The following is a 12,596-nucleotide window of genomic DNA, read 5'->3' on the forward strand; positions in this document are numbered from 1 at the left end:
TCTTTGCTGACCGTAGCACATCACAGTTGTGTGTATCTGACTCTGTGTTGTGTTTTCATCTTTCAGATATCCGCGGCCTGCAGGGTTTCCTCGACCAGACGTCCCGCCAGGGCGTCGACGTGGCGTTGCAGAGAGTGGACAGGAACATCAGTAAAATCTTCACCAACCTCTTCACCACCATGAGGACCGAGGAGCTCAATCGGTACAGAGACACACTGAGGAGAGCCATCCTGCTGCTCAGCCCACACGGAGCGCACACATTCATCCAGCAGGTCGGTCCAGCTCTGCTTTTTCTGGCGTGTTTACTGCAAAAAGTCGCCTAAAAATGCAACGAAGTGAGCAGATGAGTGCGATCAGTGTGTGAGTGTGTTGTGCTTAATGTGTCTGAAGGAAGATAAATGGCTCCCTGTAACCACACGGCCCCTCTGAGGTCTTACTAACTTTATATTTAACCGTGTTTAACTTTAGATTATAGATTTTTCTGGGAGGTCTTGCTCTTCCCTTGACGTGTCTGCTGGTTTTAGCCGCTGTCTCAGAGTTCATCGTCAATAATGATCCTCAGCATGAATTTCAGGTCAGATTGAAAGAGAAGCTGATGTTTGCCGTCTGCTCAGCGTAGAGGGTCGTGATTAAAGTTCTGAGAGAATAAGAGAGATTTAAAAGTCTGTCTGGACATCAGGAAAAACTGACCAGATTTAGATGAAGTCAGGCTTTTGTTCCTGTGCTCGTAGTTTGGGATTCCACATTGAGCTCGTGTGTTGGGGCGTCCGGTTCTCATCTGAGGCATCAGTTAGTCCTGTTTGTCAAACCTGCTGGTTTCCTCTGGCTGTCTGTGCTCTGCTGGGTTATAACCAGTGATGGGAATAACAGCGTTACTTTTTTCAGTAACGAGTAATCTAACTAATTACTATTCCTATCGTTACAACGTCGTTACAGTTACTAACAAGAAAACGCGGTCCGTTACTATTTTTCAACAAACAGACGGTTGAAGCTGTGTTCAGCTTACAGCTGCTTATATCAGCTGCAGGAAGCAGCTGTAAGTAATCTGGATACTACAGCTTTAAGCAGCTGTGCGCTCCCGCGGATGGTGATCACAACACCTGGAGCTCAGGGGGCAAAACAGTCGCACAAGTGCTGCTGTTTGACTGAGGAAGAATAAAGTAGTCGTGGTCCACATGACCACTTAAAGACAAAGCAACAAGGTGACATATACCAGTTTATAAACTGTGTTGATGGGCCAGTAAAACCAGAGTCATGATAAACAAGATATACGCGGCGTTTTTTCCTCAATAGTTTCATCACGTTTACTGTCTAAGGACAGCGCAGCGAGACCTCTCTGCTTATGACAAAACAAACAAACAAACGGGAAGTTTTAGGAGAGAGAGAGAGAGCGAGTTTTGAGATGTGAGAGATTTATGACGTTTAGCGTGTTTGCAGTGTGTAGTTAGTGTGTCGTCTTGTGTAGTTAGTGTGTAGAGTTGTGGATAGTTTTGTGTTGTGTGTCAGAACAATGAGGCGACTGCTGTCTCCAGGTAGAAACAGCAGTGACACACCTGCTGCTGTCAGACCTGCAGGTATCAGCTGTGATGTTTCCTTTATAGTGGACAAAAAGATTTGGAGAGGCACAAATAATTTGTGGCGTCTTATTGAAGAACAGCTGATTGTTCTGTAAACAGTTTGAAATGGTTATAAAAAAGGGTAAAAGGTAAATGGATGCAAATAACTTTGTTGTTTGCAAAACTTGTGCATATGATTTTAAAATTGACAATTTATATTTACATTTAAAGTTATGAAACATGATTCATTAAACATGTTTGTGGTTGTTACAGTAAAAAATAACTTTTTCCACTTTGATTTTATGTTTTTTGTCTGATTTTAGATCAGTTGTGTTAATACAGTGTGTCAAAATGAAAACATGACTGTAAATTCAGACACGTGAGGTTGTGCTGATGAGACCAAACAAGACAAAGTAAATCGTTTTTAAAGGTAAAATGTGGAGGAAACATCAGACGTAGTTAAAAATGGCCGATTATGACCTGGAGCCCAGAGGGTTAAGCGTTTCTTCTAAAGTAACGCAATAGTTACTTTTCAAGTAATTAATTACTTTTAGAATGTTATAACTCAGTTACTAACTCAGTTACTTTTTTGAAGAAGTAACTAGTAACTATAATTAATTACTTTTAGAATGTTGTAACTCAGTTACTAACTCAGTTACTTTTTTGAAGAAGTAACTAGTAACTATAATGAATTACTTTTTCAAAGTAACTTGCCCAACACTGGTTATAACCCCGATGACTGGGATCTTTCACTCATCATTTCCTCATTAACCCTGAAGCTCTCCTCAGCCAACTCAAGTATTTAAAGGCTGAATCGAACCAGCAAGTAAAAGCAAAAATAAAAACAACGTGCATAAAAGTGTCAGCAGAGATTTGTGCTTCTGCTGCTGAAACAAGTCTGGCCACTAATTGCGGATTTTCCAGGTTTCTCAACGTGTTCAACATTGTAGGAAAACACCATGCAGGAATCCTACTAATCTGAAGCCCGGGAGTGAGTGCTTCTGTCTGCAGCAAGTGAGCGAGTGCACAGGGGGCAAAAGTATTTGTTGAAGAAATGAGTGAGTGGATGCAGGAAACAGCTGAGCTGGTGAAAAACACGGAGCATGTGTGCAAAGAAAACTCGTCTACAAAGTGCAAAATAACAGCAGAGCAGAGTGTGACGCAAACACCTGAGCGTAGCTGAGCAGCGAGCTGAGGGAGCGCGGCGGAAAATAGAGTCTGCAGATGGATCAAAAAATAATGAGTGTCAGTAACGAAGGAGCGCGTGTGGAGGCGGAGCAAGTGGACGTGAAAATGTGTGTGTGTGTTTCTGTTTGTCCAACCTGCTCGTCCACGCACACCGCCGGATCACTGATCATTTGTAAGCCTGTGTGTGCCCAGGTGTGAGCGGCCACCTGGAGTGACAGATGGAGGCTTCTGACACACACACACACACACACACACACACACACACACACACACACACACACACACACACACACACACACACACACAAAGCTGTTTCACAGCGACTTTTGTCCGTGGATCAAACAGCCGTATGTATAATTTGAATTATTTACTGAAGCGTGACTCTGTGTGTATCTGTGTGTGTCTGTGTGTGTGTGTGGGGGGGGGGGGTTACAAACAGCAGCTCAGGCTCTTCATCAGAAAGTTTGAATCTGTGGAACAACTCGACACCATCAGATGAACGTCACCCAGCGGATCTGTGTATCCTCCCGGGATCAAACCAGGAATACCGTGCGGTGAGGTGAACGTGTAAGCCGCTACACTTAAACTATAACAACAATAACTCGGGAGGATGAGTGTAAGTGATGAAAACATCATCAGACGTGCGACTTAATAAAACGAAGCATCAAAGCAAGCAGAAGCAAGGAGACGTCGAGTTATCAGCAGATCACCTCCATAGATGTAAAAAGTTAAAGCTGCTCCAACGTGTTTATTCTGGACCCTGCGGACGGGAAGCAGAGCCGCTTGAAGCATCCCCACCTGCGGATCAGCGGCTAACGGGTTTCTGGAACGTTTTATGTGCATTAGCATCATTTTGTAAATGGTAAATAGACTGATTCTTATATAGCGCTTTTCTACTCTCCCGGAGCACTCAAAGCGCTCTATACAACATGCCACATTCACCCAGTCACACCCATTCTCACAATCACTTTATCTGTACTTAGTGCTTTTTCTAACTACATTCACACACATTCATACTCCGATGGACGCATCGGAGAGCAACTTGGGGTTAGGATCTTGCCCAAGGATACTTGGCATGCAGACTGGAGGAGCCTGGGATCGAACCTCCAACCTTCCGATCAGTAGGTGACCTGCTCTACCTCCTGAGCTACAGCCACCCTTTGTGCAGGAAGTCTGCAGATATGAGGCATGATGATATCTGTGTGCTGACTCCAGCTTTGAAGTTTTCATCTCTGTGTGGAGACAATAAAGCGTGTTAACATGATCATGTAAGGGAAGAAAAGTATGAAACACTTTTCAGTGATCCAACGTTTGTGTGCAGAATAAAGACGAGCGAGAGAAAAGTAAAGATAAGAAAATGAGGGAGCAGGATGCACAGAGGAGAGAAATGAAGGAGAAGCAATAAAGAAGTGATGACAGAAGGTCACGAAAAAGGATGGAAAACACGAGGAAAGAAGGAGGAAAAGTGTGAAAAATAAAGGATGAGAGAAAGATGGAAAGGTAGGAAAAGGAAGGAAGAGACGAATAAGAAACAATAAAGAAGGAAGTCGTGTGTGTGTGTGTGTGTGTGTGTGTGTGTGTGTGTGTGTGAGCACTTTACTGTATGATTTATTTAGCTTCTCTGTGGCAGTGTGTGTGACTCAGTCTTCAGGACCTCTGACCTCATAGATGTGAGCAGCTCTGCCTCCCAGGAGTGTGTGTGTTTGTGTGTGTTTGTGTGTGTTTGTGTGTGTTTGTGTGTGTGTGAGCACATGACACAGCACCAAAAACCTGCAGCTGATCAAACAACAAAAGCTCTGATTACACACAGAGTTTGATCTTAAGGCTCGTTCATGATCAGAAATGAAACAGTATTTCTGTGATGTTCTGCCTTTGATCCGGTCAATATTTATATTTATCATCATAATTCATGATTGTTGGCCACACGCACAAAGGAAAGCAGTCGGTGAGAACTTGGCAGTGAGAGATGCAGCGTGCAGAGCGGCGACAGAAACCAGCACGCGCTGCAGGATGACGGCTGCTCCGTGACGCGCGTGCTCGGAGCAGCGGCTCTAATCTTTGGTGTTTAACATCTGAGCTTCATAATCAAGCTCACTGTAAGTGTCAGTGATCGCAGTGATCACAGGGTGATACGAGGCTACGCCTGTTTGCCTCCGGGTCATTCTGTACACACTGACCTGTGAGCGCAGACAGACGGAGGGACGGCCACAGCGTGAAGCGTCTTATCTGAGAGCGAACAATGAGTAGGTGTGTTAGAAATGTCCCGAGCTGCCCGTCAGCAGCTCGGCCCTCTTTATCTGCACAGATGAAACAGTCAGACGTTCCTCTGCTCGCAGCACGCTGATAACAAAGCTAAGAACGGCGCTCTGAGGCCGAGGCATTGTCAGGGAGAAACACAAGCGCAAAGATGGAGGGAGAAGCAGCTGCTCCACCTGCACAGTTTCTGCTTCTTTTACTTTTGTGCTGCAAATAGTTCAAAGAGACTCGTTTCAGCTCTACGTGCTTCATCAAACCCTCGGATGTGCACAGACGCTGAGGTGGAGGAAAACACGAGCGATTTGTTGCTTCAACTCAGAAAAATATCACTTAAAGATAAACTGAGATTATTATTAGTTCACATAAATGTAACCTTAAAGAAAAACACCGAACAACTACAGAGAAACACTTCAAATGTAAATACAGTAAACACACATACTGCTGCTCTGTGTGTGCGCTTCAACACTTCTCTCAGGTGTGTTTGACTAATAGTGTTAATGTCCATGGTTGACAGCATGTGTCTGTGAAAGAGTGGGAGGCTTGGGCTCAGAAACACAAATGGCTTCTGTGTGTGTGTCTGTGTGTGTGCGTGTGTGCACGCCTGTGTGTGTGTTTGGATGCTGAGACATTCATTAGCGCCGCGACATGACGGCGTAGGAGGGTGAGACCGAGCTGAATGAAAGTTGCACTCTTCAGTAATGTCATGGAAACCTGTTAAAAGCTTTGCCAAGTTTCCACACACACACACACACACACACACACACACACACACACACACACACACACACACACACACACACACAGCTTGTTCCTTTCAGTTGCGTTTTTCCTGCCTGTTTACAGTCGGTGTGGGGTAAACTCGTCTCCTCTCAGCATCGTCTTGTAAACGTTGCTCTGAGCTCAGAGAGCTGAGAGCTGCACACGAGTGAAAGAAGCGAGCGAGTCACATTACGAGTACACCTCAGGATGACGCGCTGACCTCCAGCACGCTGTGAGGCGTCTGCAGCCTCGTGTGAAGTGGCGTAGATGAAGATTAGCACCTCCGAGTCTGAGAAGGGTTTTAGTAGCCACTCCAGGTCGGGCCTGAGTTGCTCCTCTGATTGGAGGAGGTAAAGTATGGGGTGACGGAGCGATCGGTGCAGCGTCAGCAGTGCTGTGGATACTGGTGAAGAGAGCTGAGTGTGAAACGGCCTGTTTACATCTCTGCCTTCACCTGCGGTGATGATACGATGGCACGTCCTCCAGAGGGTGCCCCCGCTCTGCTGTGAAGAGGGTGGAGGCTTTGGGGAAATCTGGGTCATTTTCAGGATTTCAGGTCTGCATACCCTAATCTAAATCTACTAGCAGAGCACTCATGAGGCACGTGAATGCATGCAACAGACCCTCACCCACCCTGGAGCTCAGGCTTTGCTCACCGTGTAGATGTTAAGAGGTAAAAGTCGGCATTATAACCCCTGACGTGTTCGTACCTGATGAGTCCGTGGCTTTAATGACAGCGAGCGCCTCTCTCTGTAAGAACAGTTAACGTGACCTTGCGTCGTTATCGGATGCAGGCGTGTAATCATGGCTGATGCAAAGGTTCGCCTCTCCTTTGAACAAACACTGAATTATCTGCACATTAGATTCACTGCTGAGGGTCACCTGTGGATTCGTGCTCCGCTACGCCGTCACCTGCAGCTTCGTGCACAGGTTTGTGGGTGCAGCGATGTGAGCAGGGGGTTGATTTGTTAGATGTTTGGCGGTGGAGAAAAGAGGTGGAAGTCTTCTGCTTTTTTCCTGTTTTAATTCTAAGACTCGGTTGGTGTTAAAAATGTGGTGTAGCTGCTCTGTTCATCGTCTGTAGGAAAAAGCTCTTTGAGCTGCTGCTTCTTCTGATTTGTGGCTTCTTACAAACACAAGGTGTGATCAAGAGGTGGGCGGAGCTTACTCAGAAAGGAAACATTTAGAGATGCACCTGTGAGCGATTGGCTAAAATTTTAATCTTTGGTAATATTTAATATGAAAGCTTAATGCAGCACAAACATGTAAAGACAAAACAAACATTTTTTACCCAACGTGATCTTCCACTCCCAAGTTTTATGCTCTGTTAGGTGCATGTAGACTGTGAGGTTATAGTTAAAGGTTTGGGGCTAAAATGTAGTAAAAACATGCAATCATTTCATAAACTCTGATTTATTGACAAGCAAACACTGAAAACACGTCCCTGCACGTTCTTCTCCTCTACCAGCAAACACACAGTCAGCAGGAGCGTCGCTTTCAGTCAGTAGATGCTCAACAAACCTGAGCCTGTCGCTTTCACTCCTCCTTCACTGAGTCTGACTGCCTTCGTCGCCAATGTTCGAAAATTATGCAAACGTGTAGCACAGGTCCGCTGCACATGCTGCAAATCCAGTTTACGGGAACGCACGTCAGTCGGGATCGCTCTGATCAAACAAAACGTTGTTATTCCCGTCATCGCGTGATTCTCTGCGTGCACCTCTGACATCACAGGGACGTCTATGCCTCTTTTCCCAGCTTGGCTCGACTCGAGTTTTTTAATACCTGCTCGGTCAGGGATGGATCTGAGACGAGTCAGTTGATCTGTAAGGTCGACAGATCGCATGCCACCGATTGGCCAGTCAGTAGCTTCACGCGATGAGTCATGAGAGCGTTCACAAAAACTAAAACCGCCATCGTTTGAAACACAAACCAACACAGCGGTTTAGCCGTAGCTCGAGCAGCCTCAACATCGTCATCCAGATCATGTCACGTTGCTATAGCAACCCCATGCACACTGGGATGTTGAGTCGAGTCAAGCGAAGCACCATTGGGGTAAAGATGGAGCCATCAGTGACGTCATACAGACAATAATCCAGCCTGAGGATGAAGCTGGATGGAGGTGGGTTGCCAAGCGGCTTGCAGAAGGCACCTTGCACGACTGCTGACTTCACTCTCAGCAGAACAGTGTTGATGAAAACGCCGGCAGCCTCAGCTGACGCCTCCGTCGCTGCTTTGGTGGAGCAGAAACGTTGACGCCGGCGCTGCTCTGTAAATCCTAATACGTGTCATTTCTTTTTGGTATAACAATGACGGCGGCATCACGAGGACGCTGCGCTGGCTTTTATTAGCGCCTCCATAATTCTCAGTCAGCTGTGAGTAGACTGTGAATCATTAGTGTGTGTGAGTCCACACACACACACACACACACACACACACACACACACACACACACACACACACACACTGCGAGCTGCCGTGTGTGCCGGCGTTCTGCTGTGGCATCAGTCCCTGACTCTGCTCTGTCTGCCTCTTCCTGTTATTTACCTCCAGGCCTTTCTGACCTTTCCTTTAGCTTTTCCTTCCTTCCTTCCTTCCTTCCTTTCTTCCTCTCGTTCCTGTTTCAGTTATTTTCCTTCCTCTCCAACATTTCAGCTTCCTATTTATTCTTTGCACTCTTGCTTCACGTCTCTTTATTATGTTTTTGTCCTGTTGTGTCCTTTCTCCCTTCTTTCTTCTTTGTTCCTCTTGTTTTCATGTCCGTCTCCTCTCATCTTCTTTTTATCCTTTTTTCATTTGTTTCCTTCCTCATCCCTCACTTCCTTCCTTTCTCATGCCCTTGTTTACATCCTTCTTCCAGTGCATCCTCCTCGCCCTCTTGCCTTCCTCCCTGTTCCTTTGAATTCACCTTGTTTCTCACTATATTATTTTATTTCTCCTCTTCTCTCTGACTTTTATCTGATGGTGAAGAGTATGAGACAGAGACAGAGAGGATAAATCACCAGAGGAGTGAAGTTTAGATTGGGAGGTGGGACGAAGCTCTCGGTCGCCGGAGGAGACACGCTGACTGACAGGATCCTATCACGCTGCTGAGCAATGATGGGTGACGACAACTACTCTGTGTGTGTGTGTGTGTGTGTGTTACATGTCCTCGGGGCAATAAAGCCTCCTACAGCAAATAGAAAATGACCTCAGTAAACACAAACAGCCATTTTCTCCTCACAGACTTTCACACTGTTGTTTGTTCTCCTCGTTAACCCGACGCTGTGAGGTTTTTTCTGATGGTGGAGAAAGAAATCTGTGCAAAGGTTTATATTAAACACTGAAAGTAAAGAAAAGATGCTTAGTTTAGTAGATTTTTAAGCTTTTCATCTTTGCACAAACTATTCTTCATCTTCCAGGCAGCCTGACAGATGGTTTCCATGATTTCTCAGACCTGAACGCTCTCCTCACGTCTGAGTCTCTGTCCATGAAGGATAAATGATGGAGATGTTATTTAGTTTGACCGCATGTTCTCACCTGTGTAGATTCAGGGTCACTCAGACTTTAAACTCTGATCATCACACGAAGAGTGAGTCGCGGTTTTGAGGTCTGTAATGCCGTTATGGGTTTTTGGATTTCAAGTGAAGTGGCTTTACTGTCATTTTAACCAGATACAGTGAAGTAGGGCTGCTCGATTATGGCAAAAATGATAATCACGATTATTTTCACTGAGATCTCGATTATTTGACGATATTTATTTAACAATAACAATGTGTTGAATAATGACTTTAAAAAATAATATAAAATAGTGCAAATACTGATAACAGTGCAAATGTTTGCAATATAAGAAATAAATGAAAAATATAAACATCTATGTTTAGTGAAGTTTGCAGTGTTGCTCTGTGGTGCAGCTACGACACTGTAGCAAAGTTTACACACTGTGTCTACTTGATCCACGTCTGACTGAACCCATAATGTTTCCACACCACTCAAGTTTTTTTACCTCTTTTCAACCAACAGCATCACTCTCCTCTCCAAATAACTTCTGCTCAGCTTTCCGAGCTTCCCTCGGGTCCTCTTAATCAGCGGTCTCCAACCCCCGGGCCTCGGACCGGTACCGGTCCGTGAGTCGTTTGGTACCGGGCCGTGAGAGTTGAGGCTCAGGTGTGAAATGTTTAGTTTTCAGGTTTTTTATCGGTTTTCAGCGTTATTTTGTTATCGTTTTTATCGTTTACTCGGTTTTCCTGGGTCTTTTCATGTGTGTTATGAATAAATCTTCTTTTTTTTCAGTACCAGTACTAGTTTTATTTTGTTGTATTTATCCGCGACACCTTAAAGGCCGGTCCATGAAAATATTGTCGGGCATAAACCGGTCCGTGGCGCAAAAAAGGTTGGAGACCGCTGTTCTTAATTGTTGTGACGCGTGTTCAAAATGCAGAGAGGTGCGCTCGATTTGCCACACGGAGCAGCGCGAGAGTAAAGCACGAGGGAGGGGCTAATAATCGGCTCAGTCATTTTTAATGATCGTTGAAAGCCCAGATCGTAATCGAGGTTAAAATTCGATTAATTGAGCAGCTCTACAGTGAAGCGCGACTACGTTCATCCAAGACCACGGTGCTACTTATGACACGTAACAGGACGATACAGACACACAGTGCAGGAGAAAAGTGCAACAATGACAGTGGGTTGTGCAAAAAACTGTGCAAAAAACTGAGAATTGTGCAAAAAGTAGCTCGATGTGTGAAGGTGTGCGTGAGACTGAGCAGATTTCTGATCCGTCCTCTTCTCATATTTGTCTCAGTACTTTAGTTGGATTATTAGTTCTCTGTGTTTTGATGACGTCAGCCTCTGTCTCCATGTTTGTCAATTCTGTGTCTCAGTATTAGTTATTTCCTGTTTTATTTTGGCGGGCTCTTGCTGTCATGTTGCGTCCCATGGCTCTGTTACTGCCACTGACAGTTTGAGCTCAAACTTCTCCAGCTGAGGAGCATTTCTAACCTTTTATTGTGATGATTAGAAGCTTGGCCGTCTCCTCCTCTCCCGCCGAGACATTTTGCTTTGCCTCGTGAACAACAGGTCGGTCTTAATTGACTTTCCTCCTGAAACAAAAGTTAAAAGGTTGAACACAAAGAAACCTTTGCACAGTCAATGAGGCTCTTTCAGCGTCACTTTGACCTTTTGAGTTTCAGAGTTTGGCGTCTGAGGAGAGTCGGTACAGTTTCCGAGAGGCGAGTCTGTCCTCGGCACGACTCGGATGCAAACGGCAGCCCAGCTGTTAGGCTTGTAAATTCTTGGATTAGAGAGCTTTTAAAGACAAGGTTGCTAGTTCCACTTTCCGAGCGTGTTTCTTAATCATCGTTAATCGCCCTCGGATTTGTTTCCCGTCAAGATAGTCCTCGTGGGACGCGAGAGAAGGACGGCATCGCTAATGAAGTGCGAGAGGAGAATTCAAGAAAAGGAGAAACCCTCTCAGCCTCCATAGGAAGCAGGGAGCAAGGAAACAAGGAGAAAAACCTCTGACACACACACTGTGTGTAACTTCAATAGAAGAAGAAGAGAGAAAAGGAGACAAAGGAAAAAATCCGAGTTTGATCTGAATCGGAGTGAGGAGGAAACTTCAGGAACAATCAGGAACGTCTGCCTCAGCCGGGACTAAAGACGAGTCCTGTTAAAGCTTCATGGTTAGAATGATTCAAACATCCATCGTGGGAATGAAATCAAACTTTGTCCCCATAACGAACTCCCACTGAGTGATGGATGAGTGTCAGCGTTGAACCCGTTTGGTCCTTAAATCTGCCGCCACGCGCCCGCTCGTCTCCTGTTCGTCGTTTTTAATCCATCTTACGAAGCTGTAAAGGCCGACGCTGGAAACCCATCGGCTGAATCAGCAATGAAATCTGTGACTCAGTCATCTGGAACCAGGCTTGATCTTCTCCGTCCATGTGGGCCGGGGGTGAAAGTTCACCCTCTAATCGTGAAAACAGCAGCGCCACGCAAATATTCTGTAATAACGGGCAGCCATCGCAACTCGAAGACGTGCTCGCCAAGAACAATTGAGTCAGTCTAATAACGGTCAGCAGGCTCGTGTTCTCCGAGGTCGGACTTCCCCCTCGAGCCTCGGTTATTGTTGTTTGGCACCATCATCTCGTGTTCCTGGCAGCTCCTGATAACAAGAAGCGCTTCTTTGCTGCCGTTGTGACGTCACATTACTGCGACTTACTCGTCCTTCTGTGCGTGTTGTAGCGGTGCGGGTGATGCGGCGGTGCCTCGGGTAGGTCCCTCGAGGCCGTCGACACGCTACAGACGCGGCCTGTGCTCCACCCACGGAGCCGAGCACATGAAAGCTTGCTGTGAATAAAGCAGACATGTCTGTGTGGCGTGATGGGAGGATCAGACTGGAGGTCGATGTTCTTCCAGTCCTGCTTCTCTTCATCGATCTGCCTGGAGGAGAAACTCCAGTTACCTGTAGCATCAGCTCCTCTATTTTTTCCCCTCGCTGTGGTTTCAGTGGTTGCCATGGTTACGTGGCGAGCTGCAGCAGCGAGTTAAAGTAGTTGAACCAGGGGGGGAAAAACAGTGGAGGAAACCTGTGGCTGTCTACGCCCCTCGGTGTGCGACCTACACCGACCCTGTCAGCAGCGGTCTGCGGACGCCGTCGCAGCTTTTACCGTCGGTGACATCACGTGCAAAGAGCGCCTGCATGGGTGCGTAGGGAACTTTTAAAAAGGTCAAACGTGAAAGTGTTTGGTGCCTAAAGGATAAGATCAATAAAATCATGTGAAGAACACTTTCTCCAGATGTTGGGATCATCTGGCGTCTAAAGTAAAGGAATTCTTTCAAGGCCTCTGACACGGATAA

The 12,596-nt window shown here is 45.9% G+C and overlaps 1 protein-coding gene across 2 annotated transcripts in view; it reads left to right on the top strand.

Annotated features, from left to right (window-relative positions):
- The window catches only part of grid1b (glutamate receptor, ionotropic, delta 1b), a 643,072-nt gene that overhangs the window by 449,549 nt on the left and 180,927 nt on the right, over positions 1 to 12,596 (top strand). For both annotated transcript variants that reach the window (XM_087844978.1, XM_087844979.1), the window contains exon 4: positions 67 to 272. In XM_087844978.1, coding sequence (XP_087701104.1) covers positions 67 to 272 — 206 coding nt within the window. The remainder of the gene's footprint in view (positions 1 to 66; positions 273 to 12,596) is intronic.

This window comes from Neolamprologus brichardi, chromosome 8 (assembly GCF_056152115.1).
Source record: "Neolamprologus brichardi isolate AB-2024 chromosome 8, ASM5615211v1, whole genome shotgun sequence".
Lineage (NCBI taxonomy): Eukaryota > Metazoa > Chordata > Actinopteri > Cichliformes > Cichlidae > Neolamprologus > Neolamprologus brichardi.